Source organism: Meriones unguiculatus, chromosome 17 (genome assembly GCF_030254825.1).
Source record: "Meriones unguiculatus strain TT.TT164.6M chromosome 17, Bangor_MerUng_6.1, whole genome shotgun sequence".
Classification (NCBI taxonomy): Eukaryota; Metazoa; Chordata; class Mammalia; order Rodentia; family Muridae; genus Meriones; species Meriones unguiculatus.
The window spans coordinates 77630870-77653410 of record NC_083364.1 but is presented as its reverse complement, the minus strand read 5'-3'; the positions used below and the strand labels follow the sequence as shown (position 1 = coordinate 77653410).

At 36.5% G+C, this 22541-nt stretch overlaps 1 protein-coding gene across 1 annotated transcript in view; it reads left to right on the top strand.

The window, feature by feature from the left end:
* The first annotated feature begins 265 nt into the window (after positions 1–265).
* Positions 266–22541, top strand: part of Samsn1 (SAM domain, SH3 domain and nuclear localization signals 1) — a 49164-nt gene continuing 26888 nt past the window's right edge. The window contains exons 1-2 of the mRNA XM_060370663.1: positions 266–443; positions 21997–22068. Of these exons, the coding sequence (XP_060226646.1) occupies positions 387–443; positions 21997–22068 (129 nt within the window). The 5' untranslated portion in view covers positions 266–386. The remainder of the gene's footprint in view (positions 444–21996; positions 22069–22541) is intronic.

The following is a 22541-nucleotide window of genomic DNA, read 5'->3' as shown; positions in this document are numbered from 1 at the left end:
CTCCTCTTATACTTTCTATTTAATATGTTAAATTCTTTTATTTTATATAAACTGAGAAAATAAACTTTCTTTTCAAACTATTCTACCCCTAATAATTACTGTAGGCACGTCAAAGTTGTGAGATAGGAATTACATCATAGAACACAGCACCAAGAAGGCAGTATAGAGTTACCAAATAATTACGGTAATATAGGAGAGGGGGGGAAAGAAGAAGAAGCCTTTACCCAAGCAGACATTGAAGTCACATCCTGACCGAAGGAGGAAGTGTCATATCACCAGGCTCGGAGCTATCAGATGCTGTATACCACAGAGAGCAACTGCCGCCTGTTTTCAGTTGTCTCTGTAACAGTAGAAACTGGGCTCACTGGAGGTGGCCTGAGTTCAAAATGCTGAGGAGGAAGCCGTCCAGTGCCTCAGAGAAGGAGAAACAACACAAACCGAAGGTAAGGCGATTTTCTAACATTCTTAAGTAAAGCAAAACTTCTTACTAGGAAGCATACACATATACACAAATGCATATCACATACACATACTGTGTCTGCACACACACACACACACACGCCAACCCCCTCACTCAAACACACACATTTTTAAAAACACACATACACACCACGACAAACCACACAAAAACATACACATACACACGCCCTACACCATCACCTCCACTACATACATGACATTTTGTCTGTCACTAAGTTCAAGGAGAGCTGAGTGCATCAAAATACAAATAGAAAGAATCCACATGCCAAAGTTAGGTGCCAATGGGCAATTACGGTCTTCACAGCTGTGTATTAGATTCAGCCATTTATGTTGGTAGCTAAGGTTGGGTTTAGATAATTTTATGGAAATCTGTTTGGTGGTCTTTGCTTAGTGATTAATATCATTTTTCATTACTTGGTTGCTCAATGTCTAACCAGAGTACTTAAGGAATTATTTCATCTGTTAAATTTTAAACATTTAAAAATACATAATTGTAAGAAGACTGTTAAATGGAGAAGTTTTGGGTTTTTTTTTCTTTTTGTATTTTGAATGTTAAACTGTGATATTTTGTTGTAGACATGCATTTTTACATTTGTCAATAGAGAAAGAATTGTGTCCTATTTTGAGAAGCAACAAAATATATAGGTTAGTAAATTTGATAAGCCAGTCTTATATAGAATGTTCTTTTATTCTTTCATTTGGAAACAACTGCCATGAAAAATAATATAGAAGAAGCAAAGTTTATATTTTACCATAGAACTCTAAACTAGTCTTACCAGTAACATTAATTTCTTTAGTATGAAATTATGTTATCAAAATCTCTGTCTTATTTATGCATTACTAAAGTTTCTCAAGAAATTCAAACATTTTATAGTAGTTGATTCTCAGTGTTTTTACAGACTTTATATTTTGTTATCAGCTTTTATTTGTCATTGTCAGAGAAACAGTTTGGGAATTGATTTTCCTTTGGAATTGAGGTTGCATGCAATCCTCTCCAAAATATCTGAAGTAAAATGAGAATAAATTACTTCCAAATGTAGGAAACTTAGACTAGATGATTTTCAATATTACTTTTTTCTAATACAAAAATCCAAAAAATCCAATAAAGGTTAGACAAGCATCTTATAAAAGTATAGCAGAATAATATATTGCAATTTCTGTCTTTTTACTACTAATATGAAATTTCGAAGCAACACATCCCAAAATATATAAAAAAGGTTTTTGAAAGTATTACTTATATTTCTTCATATGATTATTTTTATGTAAAATATCTCTGATTAAATGAAATATTCAGTTGACAATAGCTTTGGAAGAGATTACAGAAATTAAAATCAAGTAGTTGTTTCTCTGAAAATGTTTCAAATGTGACTTTTGACTATCTCATAAAAACTATTGTTCTGTGTGTTATCCATATATTCAAGTCACTGTACTCTTTTCAAAATGATCTTTTATTATTTGCAGTGGGCTTAATCACAGTAATTACTACAGCACATTTGAACCATTGGTCATCTTGTTGACTTCCACAAATATAAAATAAAAATACGCTTGATGCACCTGGGAATAAAATATATCACACAAATTTGTCACATTACAGACATTTAAATTTTTTTATATGAAACCAATATTCCTCCAATTACTATAACTATGTCTTAGAAACACCGCCCTACTAATTCATATTTATTTTACCACAGAAAACTTTTGACTATCTTATGAATAAAGGGTATAATCCATAGGGGTTATTAAGAATACATTTTAGTCTTATCCCTACACGGACGGCTATTTGAAGGAGTACAAACTCCACATACAAAAAGGAATGTGACGCCTGTCTAGAAAGACACAGCAGAGCTACCAAGAAACTGGCCTGAAATACAGGATGTAACTGTTTGTACTGATTATCTGTCAGATAATATTTTCCATATCCTGACCCACAGGCATTCATTCTTTGTGCTGTGCTCTTAAAGTGTAAAGGGGATTTCCTTGTTTTTTTTTTTTTTTTTTTTTTTTTTTTTTTTTTTTTTTTTATTGTGATGTCAAAAATGAGGGAAATGTTATCTCCCCACCTGGCATATTTTAAATCTACAAATTCAGGCTTGTGGATGTAGCTATATGATATAGAACCTGCTGTGTCCATAGGTTTAATCCTCTAACACCAGAAACACAGGAGACACCTATTCTACCTAGTGTTACCTTAAATGAAACCTAATGAACATTTTATTTAACTGGAATACTGGTGGCTACTGAATTAGCTGGGAATAAGAAGTCCTGGGATGCGACTGCATAAAATGACTCTCTGCAATTAAAATGTATCATCTTCTAATGGAATAATAAGTTAGAGGTGAAGGCACGGCTCATTCTATAAGTTGATTTCTAGTCAACCATGATGACCTCATTTTTTTTCCATCAGATCCTATGTAAAAAAAGGACAGTGTGGTGTCTTTGCTAGTAACCTCAGCACTGGAGAGGCAAATGCAGGCATTGACCTGAGCATGCTGGCCAGAAGCCTAGCCTAGCCTTAAAGACTCAAGTGGTGCGAACCACTGTTTCAAATCCCAAAGCAGACAGGGTCTGAGAAGGAATGACACCGGAGGCTGTCCAATGGCCGCCACATAAGTATACATGTACAGGCAGCGGCACACCCACTCACATGTGCACACACACACACGCACACACACACCCCAACACAAGAAATAAGACGATAAATATTTGAGAAAGACAGAGACATGATTGATTAAACATTTGCAAGCTTTACACATGTATTACATCAAATCACCAGACACATGTACAATTTGAACAATTTTTATTTTCTTAATATATCAGCTAAAAATAAAGTTAGAGAAATAGGCTTTGTTATTTAATATTTTCTAGTAAGTTTTATAGTGACATTAAAGATATTAATTAAACAATATGCAGTAATAGATTTTTAGAGAATACTACATATAAAATGATGTATTATTTTTTTGTTTACAATATTTTCCAATAAACATACCAATGCGTTAAAGCCAAATTATAATTTTGCCACATCTTATTTTATCATTGATGATGTGCTGATCTATTATGCTTTTTCTATGCTTTTTCTATGCTTTTTCTATTATAGCTTATTTTATTCAAGTAGCTTATATGTGAGATGAATAGCATTTAAATATGTTATAAAACATTAAAAATATTGGTTGAGACTCAGAAACCAAAGATCTTTCCTGTGAATACCCAAGAATACATGAAGATATATTATAAAATAGCTAACTACATATAATCAGAGGTTAACAAATTCTTGCAAGTTTAGCATGCCCCAGAACTATTTGTCATATAGGTAATTTCCAATTAAAAATGAAACTTGATGAATAGTGGCTAAACATTCTACATGTGGAGTAGTTAAAAATAACCTCTCTTCATCCACCACACTTTTCTTCTTGAGTTTTATTTTTCCTCTTTCAGTACTAGTGCTCAATGCTGACAGTTTAGAGATGTGTAAACATATTCCACACGCGGTCTCAATAAGCTTTTTATCTACATAGTTTATATGATATGTAAATGCTCAAATAATTATAGGGCCTAATTTTTCTCATGCATGTCTAATGTTTATTTTTGCTGCCTCTGTTTATTATTAATTTTATTATGTAACAGTTGTTCTACTCAGATTTTCTACCCTAATGTTTGCTACAACTCTGTGAGAGAACGCTTATGTAGCATCACAAATGAAGGAGCAGAAACATATGAAAGATTATTTATATTAAACAAAATCAATTATCTTAGCCAAAAATACATAGGTAAAAAATTGTGTCATGAAAAACATATGGTGTCAGTTTTCACTACTACAAAACTGGATGTCTTAATGCCACTGTCAGTGACAGTCCTGCCACTGTCTGTTTTAAATGCCAGATGAGTTTTAAAGACACCAGGGAAAGCCCATCTTTAGAAACTTTCGTACTTTGAAAAGAAATTTAGTGACCTCTCCTCCTCCAACTAAATTCAGGAATTATTATCTATGAACTCTCTGCAGGTACTCTATCTGTCTAAATTTCAGCAATTAGAATTGTATACATTTTTTTTCTTACTTGCCACGTGGTTTTTTAAAAAAATGTTATCCAGTGGTGAAAGTGAGGCCTTGCATATTTCTTCTTTGCTAAGCTTTCCAGTGCAGTTGGCTCTGAACAGATGTGTAGAAAAAAGATTCCCAGGTCTACTCACTGTGACTCTTGGTAGCCAGTCATTTATGTGTATGTGTTTACATCCACCTTTAGTTAATTTTCGAGTGTTAAAGAACAACTCCATTGTGCCAAGGATTGCCCAAGATTCCTAGAAAGCTTATTTTCTTTCATGGCCAACCTTTGTTCCAGGTGAGAGAACATGCTAGAAAGTTTCGAAAGAAAAAGGGAATGGACCACACAGATAAATTTGGAAGTGTTCTAGGACAACAGGGACTTAATATATCTGTGCATGGTAATCTGTGTCAATACATTTGAACTGAGGTCTGCACCGAGTTAAGGAGATTCAATACCACTGTCATTGGAAAGGGAAACATTGGAATAATGGCACTTCTTGAAATAGCTTTGTAAAAAAGGTTCTTTTTAATCTAAAGTGCATACAGAATGAGACACCATTAGTGTCACAGATGCTAATTTTCACTAGCAGTGACTGAAGTGGCATTCTTTCCCATTTGCATTTGATCCCAGAAATGATGAGAGGTGATGAGTTGATTAGGAGCTGTTTTCACTGTACTGCCCGCTGTGCAAATTTATGCTCCTAGACAGGGATGACACGTAGTTGTGGCATTAAAGAGCCGTCTGCATTGCTTTTTTGTATCAAGGCTGTTAAAATGCACTTTAACTCTTATTTAACCATGTACGGGAAAATGGAGGGCATTTTCCTCACCTGCTACTGACTTGAGGTAAGACATTGCATGAGGAGCATATGTCCATTAACTGCTTTATTAATTCTTTGAGGAATGTACAATAAATTCAATCAACACCTACCAGATATACTGCAGTTATCATATCTGTCCAAATTTTAGCATTTGGAACTGTGTTAATTTCTTCCTTGCTGGGCAGTAATAATCATTTGTATATTTTTTTTTCTTTTATAAACCACCAAGTCCCATTTGTGTTGTACATATATTGATGGGATTGGGATCATGCCCTGGAGTGTGGGTGACCTACCGGAGGAATGCCTTCGAGGAAAACTGACTCTCTTTCCCTCAGATGCCAGCATGTGTCAGTAGCTACTCAGCTAGGATCAGGCTTGTCAAACTCCATTCACCGTCGGAGAATATTGACCACCTTTATCTGCTTCAGGTCTCCTGCAGACAAATACAGACAAACACATATGCTGCAAATTCACGGAGCAAAAGCCCTGTCATGTCCAGAAGATACTCTTTTGCCCTGCTCCTCCCTAACCTCTGACTCTGACTAATTTTCTACTCTTTCTTCCATAATAGCCCCTAGAGCTGTGTAGGTGGGGTGATACAGATGTCTCATTGTAGCTGAACAATCCTCTGGTGCTTAATCTCTGCAAATGGTCAGCTATGAGTTTCTGCACTACCACCCGCTGCACAAAGACATCTCTCTGATGAAGTCTGAGAGCTGAGCCAATCTATTGGTATAAAGACAAGCATTCAGAAGACAGTTTTGTTCTATGCCCACTCTCTTAAGTTCACCACTGTGGCCTGTGAACTCATCAATTATGGGTTCTTGAGTAGATGTAAATTTCTTCTTACAATACAGGATTCAAATCCAATCAGAAAATAGTTTGTTACACCCCCGCACACATATACCCCAACACACACACACACACACACACACACACACACACACACACACCTAACATTTGTCTCTGTATTGCACCCATGGACATAGCTGACCATGTTGTTCATGAATGTAATTCAGGAGATGGGTAGAGCATTGATAACCCTCTGCCCATAGCACACATAGCACCTTATAGAGGGATGAGATCTAGTCACGAGAGGGGATGATCCCTGATCAGCACCAACTTGATTTTCTAATAATCTTTGACCAAAATGTTTAATGTCTACATTATAGGGTCTTACCATCTAGCTCTGGTAGACAACCAAGAGCAGTGGAGATGGCCTGCACTGTTTGGGTGGATACTTAGAATACTCCTGACAACAACTAAAGGGATGCATCCCACACCAGCTCCCAATAATTTTTTTCTAAGACCACAATAGCATAGCATTATCTCCCCCTAATTTATAGAGAACAGTGCAATATTGTACATGTGAAGTATTTCACTCAAGGTTAAGAACGTATTCTGAAATTTATATAAGAGTGCTTCTATAACCAAATCCGTGCCATACTATTGCTGCAGCTTCTCCTTGGATTTAATTTTTATATACTAGTTTAGATAAATTCAGTTGACTGTTCAGTTTTTCAAATAATAGGAGTTGAAAAACTGTGGAGCCATCAAGGGAAGTAGTATCTTGATGGTGCTGTAGAAAAGAGTTAGACTTTGTCATCTGTACAAATAGACATATTTCAACATATACACACATTAAATGTAGCAAACATTAAAACTGCTACTATCCTATACCATCCTTGTATTCAGCTTGTGCCTATATTCTAAGAAATGGCTCAATTTTACTGTTCACTGGTTCAGAAAAAATTGCCCATAATTGATGAAAGACTTCTGGAGGCCTTTCCCCTCTTCTTTCAAAACACATTTATTTATACTGAATTTTATTTTAATTTTAGGGCACTTCAATTGAAGGATGAACTCATAACTTATTCAGTTCACTGTCAAATTGATTAAAGTTATGAACTGTTTTTAGTGATGAACATTCTTTCCAACAAATTACTATTTTGCTTTAGATTTTTCCCATCTTACAGAATGTAAATCCAAAATCAAACTTTAATCTCAAGCAAGCAGCAAAAGCTTTGGGGCCAAATAGACTGCCAATAAGTCGAAAGTGCTAGGTCAGCATGCAGAAAAAAACAAAGACAGTGAATTAAGAGAATGTAGTTTCCTCTTGTTGTAACATTTGAATATTACATGTCCTATAGGAAGAATATAGAACCACTACCTTGACTGTTAATGCACTTAGTTCGTTAAAACTTGACTTACTCAAGTATTTGTGTCTTGTCTTTTCCTATTTTAGAGAAAAATGGCTTCATTATCCACAAGGAATGTATTCTCTAAACAAAGGAATCAAATCCATAAACAATATATCTACATTCCCAAGCTAAGCATTACCAAACTTATCAAATTCTCCCATTTGTTAGTATTAAGAATTTTGGTGATTGAGGTATTGAAGCAGATGTTGAGATTCATAGCCAAACTTTGGGCAGAGTGCAGGTAATCTTATGAAAGAAGGGGAGATAGAAAGACATGGAGGTGCCAGGAACTCCAAAAGGAGATCACAGAGCCATAAAAACTGAGCTCTGAGTCCCTTGAAGAGACTGATACCCCAACCAAGGGCCATGCATGGAGAGGACCTAAAACCCCTACTCAGATGTAGCCTCAATCTCCAGGTAGGTGCTCTAGTAAGTGGAGCAGGAACTTTCTCTGGCATGAACTCAGTGGATCGCTCTCTGATCACCTTCCCCTGGTGGGTGCAGCCTTGCCAGGCCATAGAGGAAGACTATGCAGCCACTCCTGATGAGACCTGATAAGCTAGGGTCAAATAGAAGGGGAGGAGGACCTCCTTTATCAGTGGACTAGCGGAGGGGCATAGTGGGAGAAGAGGGAAGGAGGATGATATTGGGAGGAGATGAGACACAGCCAGGATACAAAGTGAATAAATTGTAATTAATAATAATAACAAAAAAGAAAAAAAAATAAAATATATAAATTTCACATAAAAAAATTCAGGGTCTTTTCTGAGATGGACACTCAACCAAAGACCATGAGGGGATAAAACCTAGAACCTCTGCTCGGATGTGACCCGTGATAGCTCAGTAATCAATTGGTTTCCCATAGTAAGGGGAACAAGGACTATTTCTAACAGGAACTCAATGACTGGCTCTTTGACCTCCCCACCTCCCAAGGGAGGAGCAGTACTGTTAGGCCACAGAGGAGGACTTTGCAGCCAGTCCTGAAAATACCTGACAAAAGGGAGTCATATGAAAAGGGAGGAGGTCCTCCCCTATCAGTGGACTTGGAAAGGGGCAGGGAGGAGATGAGGGAGGGAGGGTGGGATTGGGGAGGGAATGAGGGATACAGCTGGGATACAGAATTAACAAAATGTAACTAATGAGAAAAATAAAATTAAAAAAAATCTGGTGGATTTTTAGTAAGTCATTCACATTTCCTTAGCAAAGCAAAAAGCTGTGCTCCATTAAGAGAAATGGGTGTTCTGAAACTGTCTGTGGTGGCAGTTGGGTGATTCTTATATAGATGAAGACAGCCACTGTCACTACAATTAAGTCCAGCTCCTCCAACATTAGCATGTGAGGAGGCTTGGGATCCAGTGAGGTCTGCAAGAGGAGAATCTGCCACAGAGCCTCTATTCTGGGTAGTAGATGGATGCCCCATGTTGTCATTTTCTCTGCAATTCTGCTCCAGGATCTTTAGCTCTGAAAAGACCCTATAAAGAAACCGGTAGGATTTGATTAGGGAACACCCCAATGATTACATCTTTTAGTTAATAATACCTTTGAAGTTCTTCACACAGATTTACCTCCTGAAACAATCAAGTTAGAAGACAGCACACAGATTTGGGGGCAAGACAGTTTAGCCACTAACAGTCAAAGAGCTCCCATTAGTAGAGGTGAGGATTTGACTTTGGCTGCTTCTTTTCTTCCAGTTACCTTTGATTTCTTACTTCTGCCCCACACTTGACCTGCACTCCAGATCGAATAGATGCTTCCCCTTTCTCACACTCTCCTGCCCACTTCTCACTCTCATCTTTTCTCATGCAAATATACCTCTGCTATAACCCAATAGCTTCCATGAGGCCTCATTTAAAACATATAAGAAAATTTGCTCTATACCTTTAACCAGTGATTTACGGCTACATATTAGGATCCTCTGGGGTGCTTTATGAAGATACTCACTAACGTACAGTCTGGTTTAGGGAGTCCATAAAGACTTCTGTTCCTGATGCTATGACCACACTCTCTGCTGCTCTTACTCTGGAGTATCTCTGTATATTCGTAACCCATGCCTAGTGAGCTGTCATCTTAAAAAATCCTCCATCCGTCACTCCAACACAGAGTAGGAGTGGTTAGCTAGCAAAGAAAAAGGCAACATGGAATACAGTCACACAGAATTGGGTTTGAAAGTATGAGTTTGATATTTCCTAACCAGAGAATCATGAGCATTTTATTAAACCTCATCCGAGCCTTGGTGTTGTGATTGCAAAAGGAGAACATGTTAAAGCCTGTCATGTAGGCTTGCTATAGGCTGTTAGCGTGTGTGTTTCCTGACCTATGTTCACTAGATAATCTTTCCTTCTTTCTTAATTTGTAATATCTGTTCCACAATTGCTCTATTTTCCTGGCTATAGTTGGTTTCACCCCAACCAGTTGCCCTGTCAAGAACAGAAGATATATCTTACTTTGTACCCTTTGACTTGTGGCAGAAGTCAAGAAAGCTTGAACTCAGATGTTCTTACTTCCAGACTACATTGGCTCTTCCCACCCCCCCCTCTTGGCTAATTGTCACCAAAAGCATTTACAGAATACAAAATTTTAGTGATTTCTCAGTATATGTGAATTGAATGTGGCATGACTAATAGGTAAAATTAGTCATTTACAGAATTAACCTACTTCAGAGAAGCCAGAAAACTCATCCGTGATAAAGATCTGAGCAACACACACATAAAAATAGAGCAACCGTTTCTAGAATCAGAATGCAATGAAATGAACAAACAAAAATCAAATAGTGTATTACAGTGTATGAGGAGTGGAAGACTGTTAGCAGGACAGTGTTGCATTGTAGGGAGCAATATACATACATACATACATACATACATACATACACATATATGTAATCTACATCTACATCTATATAATGAGGGAGAAATTTATCCACTTGCCTGCAGAGATGCACAGAGAAGCAAGAATTTCATTTACCTCTGCAGACTTGCTAACTAACACAAGATGAGACTTGGAATAACGTCATGTCTCCAGTCCTAATGGCACCTAATTGACTTCACTGTTATCCAGCACATCACCAGACCAGGTCCCAGTGGTGACCTTCTGCCTCAGGTGTCGTTTCTTCCAGGGGAGACATTGTTTCAGTAGTCTGGGGCAGGCATTCTTTTTGAGAGTGTACTCTCTTGTAATACAGAGTTATGCGACAGTGGAAGTTTTTGGTGTACTTGTTTATAAGTGCATCAATCTGAAGTTGTTTATTTGTGTAAGCTGGACAAAATCCCAGTATCTGACCTAGAGACACACCCTATGTATTGGTTTCCTAGAAGAACTAATTGGTGTTACTTCTAATAGTTTTTCTTTACGTAATTAAATGAAAATCAGTAAATAATGAGTTTTATTTCTATAATTACGCAGCGTTAGCATCTAGAATAAGACTCAAGACAGATTTAGCCAATATAAAATCTTATTTTACAATACACAGTGTGCTTTAGAGAACACACTGAAATTTTACAGGGCTATTTCCTTGAATCTTTAATTGTTATTGTTGACTTTCTTTGTAATGTTTATGCTTACATATGTTCTTTATTAGAGTTGGATAGCCATCATTTTTTTCCTTTGGTTCAATGCTAGCTTTTGATGACTTCATTAGTCAGTGTACTTACAGATTACATGAAGATTAGGACGAGCTCACTTTGATCACCTCATTGTTAATTTCTACCAATTTTAAAGTAGCCATTCACAATGAAGCAAATGTTTGTAATTTAAGAAATATAATTCCTTCAGAAGTAAATGCACTGCAATTATGAGACATGACTTTTAGGTCATAGAGTGTCATTAGCTTAATTTATTTTTATTACTACTATGTACTCCTCAAAACACTTAAACACACAGGCAGCCAGATGCAAATTCGCTGAAAGAAAAAAATATCATAACAATAGAGATTTAGTTGTAGTAATACGTGTATTTGATACTGAAGAAAACCTTTACAAAAACCTAGCACCCAATACCCAAACTTTCTACTATTTTTTCCACATATTCTTTTCTTGTTTGGGATTGCATAGCATATATTTACCCCACATAAACATGTCTGTTCTTACTAAGAAAAAAAAAAAAACCGTTTAAATTCCTAAGCCCAGTGGCAGCAGTTGCCTGGGAAGAGAATGTTTATAAGCTTTACGATATTAACTGCAGCACTCAACCTCAGGCAGCATAAAGCATGCAAAAAAGAACTTTCTGTCAGTTTTATTATTTCTAAAAAGGTTCCCCTTGAAGCAGAAGAGTGACCTTGCTTTGCTGAGCTGACATATGCCACTGGATTAATGGCGGAGCTCGGCTGAAGGGAAGCTCACAGACACATTACAACTCCAGAAGCTGGGCTGGCAGTGACCATTAATCAGGGCCACCAAAATCATGCATCAAACCTACCCGTTTAAAAGTAGTAAAAATGACTTAAAAAAAAACTTTTTGAGAATTAGCTTATTGTTTGTCATTACCTGTGTTCAAGGAGATTGCTGCATGACTAAAACAGCCCATGAGAGGACCTTTAGAAAGGTCATTTTGTACCCAGAGGCCACCAAAAAGGAGAGCATGTCTGAAGCAAAGGGAATCACAGGGCATTTGTGCTCCTGTGTCTGATGGGAAATTACTGGACAGATTCTTTCTTCTCAAGTTAACACTCAAGCCTTTGACTATGATGTCATAACAATGAGTACTATGAATGAATTTTATCTCTTTGCTATTATACGAATGTATATATTACCTTAATATATCATAACAGATAATAGTAATATGATATAATTAATAGATCACTTATTATCATATTAATATAATGTAGGTTTAGTTATAGTAATACATGACTGACATACTTGTTAGAGGATTTTTCAGACAACTAAAGTTTGAATCAACATATTAATTGATTGAATATGCTAAAAAGTGTGTTGTGCTTGGAAGCACCACATATATTTTCATCATGTTGATCATGATTTCATTACGAATTTTTAGGGACTTTCCACTTCTAATTATTGAAAAGGCTTTTTTTTTAAAAAAAAACGTTCTGATATACTAACTTCTAAAAGGAGGTGTTCCATAAGTAAGAAGGTAGATTACTCTTAACTTTCTAGAACTCTCTTAATACCTAAATTTAATGGTTTTAGCTTCTGTTTCATACTTTTCATTTAGATTAATGCTGTTTTATATAACTATGATATAATTTCACTTGGAGGCAGTACAAGTTGAAAAATAAGACACACTAAGGAAACCAGAAAGAGTTTTTTATTTAAAAATTGGGCTAGTGTAGCAAGGCAACAGTATATAAACTTCTTCTAGATAGTATTTGTTTTCTCTCACCAGGATCTGAAATATTACTTTGGTTGTTCTGCATATACTACAAAAATATTACAATGCAGAACTATCTAGTTTTGAAGTTATTTGACTACATAATTAGAAGATTAAAATCAGTAATGCCATGACCAATTAAAATCATATTTAATATCTGATCACATATTAAAAATCAAATATTCATAAAAGTTATCTTTTGAAATTTGCTGAAGAAGAATGTATGGATTATTGTTTTCATTCAAAATTTGAATCATCTGTCCTTTGCATGGCTTTTCCTGTACCACAGAGTGTACAGAAACTACGATTAGTCTTATGAAGGTTGCTAAATGAAATTACTTAGCTTCTGGTGAGGATGGTGGATGTGTAGGCCTGTTCCCTTGGCTCCTCATGTCTTTCCCTCCTACGTCCTACATCCTCCCAAGCTCTAACTGCACCCTGTATCCACGGTACACCACGTCCAGGGGGTCATTAAGCCTAAAAGGGGCTTCTGAACATTTCTCAATACGGTTCCTCATAAAGGCTTTTAACAAAATAGTCAGACTAGCATACTGCTATAAGAATGTAAAACTTCTTGCTAATTCTCAGCTGGAGGTATTGTTGTCCATACCTCCAGACAATAAAAATCTAGTGAAATAACAGTGTACCAAAATCTTAAAAAATAATCATTAAAATGATTATGCCCATATGGCAGTACACACACACACACACACACACACACACACACACACACATATTGTCCCATAAAAGCTGGAGAGGTCACATTTGTGTCTTCCAGAAGTACTTTCAGTAAGTAGTAAACATACCACAACCTTTTTGCTGTTTTAGCATTATTTAAGCAATATTGCCTTAGCCTTTAATAGGTTGCAAAGAGCATTTCCATCATTAACTATAGAATCTCTTAGAATAAAAATTTTAAAGAAACTTAAAATTGTGTTGATGTCTGTCCCATTTGCCTTTACTGAGTGAGGATTGACCATCTTCCCCAAGGTTCTCCTTCTTGCTTAGCTTCTTTAGGTGTACAAATTTTAGTAAGTTTATACTATATTATATGTCTAATATCCACTTATAAGTGAGTATATACTATGTGCGTCTTTCTGCTTCTGGGATAATCTTTTCTAGTTCCCACCATTTGCCTGCAAATTTCATGATTTCCTTATTTTTAATTGCTTAGTAATATTCCACTGTGTAAATGTACCATAATTTCTGTGTCCATTTCTCAAATGGGTTGTTTCCAGATTCTGGCTATTATGAATAAAGCTGCTATGAACAAGAGGGAGAAAGCAGGTAACAGGACAGGTTCCTGCCACAGAGGAATTCTGAAAGACTCTACCCAGCAGGGTATCATCAGAGTGAAGGGAATATTATGGAAGGAGGGGGAGATGAAAGACTTGGAACAGGAGCTACACAAGGAGACCAATAGAACCAAAAACTCTGGACAAAGGCGTCTTTTCTGAGACTGATACTCCAACCAAGGACCATGCATAGAGATAACCTAGGACCCCTGCACAGGTGTAGCCCATGGCAGCTCAGTGTCCAAGTGTGTTCCCTATTGAGGGGAACAGGGGCTGTCTCTGACATGAACTCAGTGGATGGCTCTTTGATCACTTCCCCTTGAGGGGGGAGCAGCTTTATCAGACCACAGAGGAAAACAATGAAGCCAGTCCTGATGATACCTGATAAACTGGGGTCACATGGAAGGGGAGGAGGAAATCTCCTATCAGTGGATTTGGGGAAGAGCATGGGAGGAAAAGAGGGAAGGAGGGTGGAATTGGGAGAGGCTGAAGGAGGGGCTACAGTTGGGATACAAAGTGAATAAACTTTAACTAATAAAAATTTAAAATAGTAATATTGTATTGATTTTAGATAATTTTATATCCAAAACTTTTCATCATTTAATTTATATTCTGCAGAATTAAAATTACAGGTACAGGGGTCTATTCATACATACAGAATAGTATTATCAAGACTGACATTTTTATGAGTATGTGTATATGTGTGCATGCATGCACTTGACAGTTTATCTATGTGGGTTCCCATGTATATATGTGAATATGCATGCAGACATTGGAGAACAACCTCTAGTATTTTTGTTAACAGCATATACCTAATTTGGGACAGGGTCTTTGGCCTGATGCTCACTAATTAGGCTGAACTGGCTGTCTAGCAAGCTCGAGATGTCTCTTAGCCTCTCCATCCCCAGTGCTGGGTGTGACACTGCACCCAACATCTTTAGTTATGGGGATGTTTAGTTTAGGTATGGAGACCATACACGCTTGAGCTTTCACAGGATGGAGCTTTACTATTGAGCCACACCTACTTCATAGTTGCTACTTTTAAAGTTTATAGTTTCTTTTATATTTTATAGATTTCTAAAAGATTGTTCATAGGGATGTTTGCCACATGATATTTTGTATTTGAAAATATATTTAATGCATGTCAAAATATTACTATGAGCTCCCTTCAACTAAAACAGAATAGAGAAATTTCTACTGACTTCCTAGAATTGTAACATGGCTTACAGTCTTTGGTTGCAGTAGAAACTAGTGGAACATAGTGCTAGATCATGTAGAAGTGAAACTGAGAATTTTAAATACTCAGCTTTTCTACTCTGAAAATTGTTTAATGCACTGTCAGCTGCTATAAATACCATTTTGCATTGACTCTTTTCTTGTATTATAGAAATTCTTCCCACACCCTTAGTGTAATTTCTGAAATAGTTTCAATTTACAGAAAACATTTTAGTGTCACATAAAACTCTAAAAGTAAAGTTTCAGTATGGAAATTCTGAGCAAACTTTAGAAATCTATGACAGCACTGGCTTCTACGCATTCTTTACATATTTTGCAGTTGATATGAAGCTAAGGAGCTGAAGAAGGAGCTGGCAAACTTTGGTTCATAGAAGCCAAATTACACAAATTATCCACGACACTGATTTGTGTTCTGTTTTGTTTTGATAATTTGATCATTTAATTTATTTCTGAGTTGCCTTCACACAAGGTTGTAACGATAGTGTTGACTGCATAACTTTGCAGTTCTTTTGTTTTTTCAGCTTGAAGTTTCCTGACACCCACACACACTGTCTTCCTTTGGCACCACATCATGCTGCAATTATTTAACACTGAGGCAATCCTAACAGACTATTTTCAGTGAGTTAAATTTTATTCTCACTCTACAACATCTTACCAGCTGAATCAGCCAGGGCAGTCAAATCCTTGAATGCTTTTGGATGAGGGGGGATAGACTTGTTGAGATGCAGCCTTTTACAATTCAGTATTTCTGATGAGTTCAAACAGAATTTTGAGCTGAAAAGTGGATAATAAAAAAAGGCTTGAGTAATCATTAGCTGTGAGAACTTGTAGGTAGTAAGAATATATAAATTCCAATTTGCCAGTATACTTCAAAACACTGTGGGTGTCTGACTCACATATGTGAATGTTTTCTTTGAAATGGATTGGCACTTCTATTGGTGCCTAACTCAAATTCTAAAGTCATGGTGCAGATGAGATGTTATCTGACAATCCTAAAAGCTGGTCGCTGGGTAAGAAGGAAAAGTAAGGTCAAATACCCTGGTATTGGTCAAAATATGATTCATAATTTTAAAAGGGATCCCATATGTTTCTTCATGCTCATAATACAGACAGAAGAGTGGTTGAAACAGCCTGCATAGTTCCAACATTCCAGACTTTTCAAAGACCCAAATCCTCTTCCCAGCACTGAACATGCTGCTTTGTCTCTGTACTAACTAAAATCTGGTAGAGGCAGAAGCATGTTGTAATTTTATCCATTGTGTCGACCCCTATAGCCACAAATAGCTCTGCTCCACTTGCCCTCTCTCCTCTCTGAATACCATCTCATAAGAGGTATAGAGTGCCTTAATAATCAATCTCATATTTTCATTGCTTCTCTTTCAGTAGACATTGATAATCATTTCCTATGTCTAGTATTATTATAGAGATTTGCAAAATAGAATTTTATATATTCCTCAATTTTAATAACTAGAATACATACCTATTCAGGCTAATTTTCTTTGATCAATTGTTTAGTTAACTCTGAAATATATTATATTCAGAAAAGACAGTTTATTTTCTTTTATTTTTGTCTGTTCTTAAAATTCAGCTGTTATATTTCCTAAGACTATATATTTCTCTTTTGTATGATCATAAATCAATGATTTTAGACCTGGTAAGATATACTGCAATTATTTCACAGCACATTACATGTATTAATTTTGTAATACAGGATAATCATACTATAATCTGTACACTCAAAGAACCTAAGCAAGAAGGAGGACCCTGGGTAAGATGCTCAGTCATCATTCAGAATGGCAAATGAAATAGACATCAGAAGAGGGAGAAAACAGGGAGCAGGAAAGGAGACTACCACAGAGGGACTCTGAAAGACTCTACCCAGGAGGGTGTCAAAGCAGATGCTGAGACTCATAGCCAAATTTAGGCAGAGTTCAGGGAATCTTATGAAAGAAGGGGGAGATGAAAGACATGGAGGGGACAGGAGCTACACAAGGAAAGTAACAGAACTAAAAAACAAAAAAACAAAAAAACAAAAAAAACTGGGCAAAGGGGTCTTTTTTGAGATATTCCAACCGAGGACATGCATGGAGATAACTTAGAATCCCTGAACAGATGTATCCTATGGCAGCTCAGTGTCCAAGTGTCCTCTAGTAAGGGAAACAGGGACTGTCTCTGACATGAACTCAGTGACTGACTCTTTGATCACCTCCTCCTGAGAGGGGAGCAGCCTTTCATGGCCATAGAGGAAGACAATGCAGCCAGTCCTGATGAGACCTGGTAGGCTAGGGGAAGGGGAGGAGGACCTCCCCTATTAGTGGACTGGGGGAGGGGCATGGGAGGAGAAGAGGGAAGGAGGGTGGGATTGGGCTGGGATGAGGGAGGAGGTTACAAAGTGAATAAAATGTAATAAATAAAAAAATTAAAACGCTAAAATAGTTATGTTTTGGGTTACAATTGATTCAAATACTGAAAACCTCCATTATAGCCCCAAGATATTTGGAAGACTAGTCTGTGGTTTGACAAGGAGCCAGGCCTTCTAGTTTGTGTTCTATTTAGTTCTGAAGAGATCAGCTTCCCTTTTAATGGTGTGTGTGGTAGGTCTAATTTGTGAAGTAGAAGTGATACAAGACTGGGGTGTCATTGTTCTAGACCTTTATAAATGTGAGTACAGCTAGGAAAAGAATGTTTTATAAGGGAGCAAATTGGGAAATGTCATCGGTGTTTTCAATTGGGATTTAAGATTGCAGGTTTTACTTAAGCATTTTGTTTTATATCTGCATTGTTTTTATTATAGGCTGAGAATCTTGACTTCAAATGTTGTTGACATTGTTACTCATTTTAATTGTTTTTTGTGTTTACATATGCACCAATATTAGTAACCTCAAGGAGTGCACACAGGTTAAGATTTAATTTGCCGTAACAGTTTTTCCTTGCAGTATTGCTGTGTACAGAGTACCGTGTTACTTTGTTTTAAAATGACTTGGAATAAGTTTTCCCTTAAATAATGAAATCAATTTCAAGTCAGGTAGATTTATATCTTTAGGATTTTAAAGCTTAGGGATTTTTTTATTTTTATTGAATTTGGTTTATGAATTTGTAAAACTTTTACAGTTTTATATTCAAATCTATGAAGCAAAGTATATTCAGAGAAATAGATTTTCTTTCCTGCCATCTCTACTCATTTATTTTGATTTATTTCTCTGTGAAAGAAGCCCTGTTCTTGCCTTCCTGAGACACAATGTTCCCTCACTTGGGCCGGTGGCAGCTTATTCTGTATACCTTTCCCTGCCTTGCAGTTTCAGTTGTACTATATATTAGGGATCTTCCTATTGAATTAGGGAAGGGTGAGTTTCAGAAGTTTTACCTTGATATATACACATACATTTATATACAGTTATTACCCTCTTGATGTGTGTTGGTGCTTGCAGGGTTTTGGGTAAAATATTACAATGAATATGTGTGTGTGTGCATATATATATATATATATATATACATATATATATATATTTATACATTAATATGTTAGTATAAACCTGGCATAGAAATTTAGAAATTTAATTGCTATGACAAAATACAAATATATATGGAAATTTATAGGATGTTGGCAAATTTTCCTCCATAGGTGTGCCATTTTAGAAGTGATTTTTTTTAGAAAATATATAAGAAGGACATGTACACTTCATTTGGCTCTGGGAGAAATGGAATTGAACATAGAGCCTTGCACATGCAAAGTATGTGTTCTGTTTTTGAGCTCTGCTTCAAGCTCCTGAACATTTACTTACGAAAATGTAAAGAGCAAATATGAAAATATGATCTAATACCAACATCATCAAATATTATCTAACATATGAATTGCTTTTATATTCACACTGCTTTTCCCAGAGACAGTTCCTCTTTCATTTAATTGCCTTATCTTGATCTGCTGTCACCAACCAGTATCTTCAAAATGATCACAGCATACACATTTGTGAATATTCAAACATCTTCTCATTTATTAAGACTACTTTGTAGGAAGCAGGTTTTCCTTCCATATAATTCAGCTTTATAAAATCTGACAGTAGAAACTGTAAATCCATTCTTGTCCATACCTTGTAGTAGACATTAATTCCTTTCTGACATAAGCTATAACCTATAAATATATTAGGAAAATATGTTCTCGAAAAGTATCTAACTTTTAGACTGGATAATGAAATATATTAAATGTCCTTTTAAATGAGCACTGAAATTTTTGTCTTAAGAATATCTTAGGAGGACAGACAGACTCCTCTTCCTTTAGGTTGTTGAGGAATTAGCATGGATAGAACTGACAAAATCCAAAGTAGCAGGTTTTTTTTTTTTGTTTTTTTTTTTTATCTTTTATCTTTTTAAAGTCACTGTTCCTTTATCAGCTTTTCTTTATTGGTATAATGGGGGAAGAATTAATTTTAAAAGGTGGTGGATATTGATTCCTTAATGGAAGAATATAGTGTAGAGAAATGCTGAAGTGAATCTCTTCTGTGCTCTTCCATGCAACAGGCCCCATTACGCCGTAATGGGAAGCATTCTGTAACTCTCATTAATATGTAATAGGCAGGAGCAAGCTGGATATAAGCTACTAAATTGCCACAGGCCCAGGTTCCAATAGGCCATAAGAATGTCTCAAGTACACAACAGAGTAATAAATGTCCTTGATGTATGCGTCTGTAAGCAGGACAGTAGTTTCCTCACGTCCCTCTGATCTCAGAGCAAAGGTGTCTGACGGAAGTGCCCACTAGGCAAGGCAAGCAGAAGTGATCGGTGCCCCGGGTCCCTCTCTAGTCTGGTATGCTCTGTATGAGATTACTTGGAATTTCCCACTGAGGAGCATAATTCCAGCTATTTAGGCTTTTCTTTCACCACAAGCAGAAAGTGCTGTGAGCTTGTTCAGCAGGGGAATCAAGTCAGCAAAAGGTATATGTCTACCACAGCCATCACTCTTGGAGCAGAATGTCTAACAAGCTTACTACTTGTCACATGCCCAGGATATTTTTATTTCAACTCATTTTATGGAGAAGTAAGGAGTTTTAAAGGCACTTAGAAGTAAGAGACATGTTTAAGAGTTCCAAGGACAACGATTCTCTGGCAAAGAATTTTTAGAGTCAGCTATGATTTCTGAGTGGACAATGATAAATTCTATAGATTACTGACTACTGCTAGTGATTTTTTTTCCCAAATAACTAGGTTACCTTTTCAGTAAAATCTATTAATTTCTAAAACCATTTACTTTGAAATGAGGTGCAACCATTAGGACAAGCTGTTTTCTTTGTATCTATAGGCACACACACACACAGAGAGAAACACACACACACACACACACACAGTTAGATTCCCATCACCCTAAACAATGCATAAAATTAAATAGATAGTGAGAAAGTCAATTTTTTGACTCAGTGACTTTGAAGAATTTTGAAAATGATTCAGGAGAGCCATTTACTCTGAAGCACTTCAAGATTATTTATAATTACCTACCTAGAGAGAGTTTCATGAGAATAAAAATCTAACATTATAACACCGGGGCAGTGTTCTGCTAACGACATATGGAGCTTGTCCTTGAAATCGGTGAGAGAATTTTACCTGCATGGTGGGGGAAGGGCTAGTATCTCACTGAAATTCCATGTGAAATGCAAAGAAATTCAGTTTGACTCTCGATTTCACACTGGGTATGCCTTCATGTTCAGTTTATTAATAGGCCCACTTGAATGCATTCTCTTTCTCATAACCAACAGAAAATTTAAATTTAAGTTAATTTACTAGTGGGGAGTGTACTTGTGTTAGCTTTGATTTTAAATAAGCTTATCTTAGGAGACAGAAGAAGGATTACTATGATGCTTGCTTTGTTTTGTTGTTGTGTCTATATTAGTTATCCACTCTGTAAATAAATACTGCCTGTCCCTTCCTACTGAAAATAATTTAGTGTTCAGCTTATCCAAAGAAGGCTCAGTTTATAATCTTCAGAGGCTTCATCTGCTTGTGTCAAGAGCCTAAGAAAGTGTATGAAAATTGTTTTTTAATTTTAATTTTTATATTAATTACAGTTTATTCACTTTGTATCCCAGCTGTAGCCCCCTCCCTCATTCCCTTCCAAACCCACCCTCCTTCCTTCAACTCCTCCCATGCCCCTTTCCAAGTCCACTGAGAGGGGAGGTCCTTCTCCCCTTCCCTCTGACCCTAGTCTATCAGGTCTCATCAGGACTGGCTGCATTGTCTTCTGTGGCCTGGTAAGGCTGCTCCCCCCTCAGGGAGACATGATCAAAGAATCAGCCACAGAGTTCATGTCAGAGACAGCCCCTGTTCCCCTTGCTAGGGAACCACTTGGAGACTGAGCTGCCATGGGCTACGTCTGAGCAGGGGTTCGTAACTACTATACGGTCTTAACCACTATTGCACAAACTAAGGGGAGACATTTTAGCAATTTTAGTATATGATATAAATAGTATTTATACCTTCAATGCCTTTTGATAGCCCTGAGAAGGACTTTTCATAGCCTCCATATTCAAGAGGCATTTCTCAGAAGTTATAATAAATTTATTGCTCTCAGTTGTGAAAGTCACAAACCTTAAGTTTCTTTTCCTTTTTCAATTTTACAGCGCAGCAGCAGTTTTGGGAATTTTGATCGTTTTCGGAATAATTCCATATTAAAATCTGATGACTCAAATGAGGTTAGTGTTTTATTCTATCTTTATGAATGTTGTGATTGCATATTATAAAACTTTATAATGTAAAGAGATAATATCATTTTCAGAGCTAGGTAAGGAAATTTAATACATTTTCATGTCATGTAGACCTGCACAGAATTTTGAAATAAATGAGCAATTATTTAAGGCCTAGTACCATGTTGGGCATTAAGGTGAATAGCTGTCTAAAAAGCCTACTCAGTATTGGGGCAGAACATGCATATCAAGTTAGTTATAATTTTATGATAGTTATAATTCAAAGTTACACTGACAGTACCAAGTCCTGTGAGCACATTCATGCTAAAGCAATACACATGTAAGAACCAATAGCATGCTAAGGGGTTAAGGGGGCTTGATGGTCATTCTGATAAGATGAGCATGTAACTACTCCATTGACTATATCACTTTTAATGTAGGCATTAAGTGTCTTATTGGTTACCATTAAACATGTATGTGTG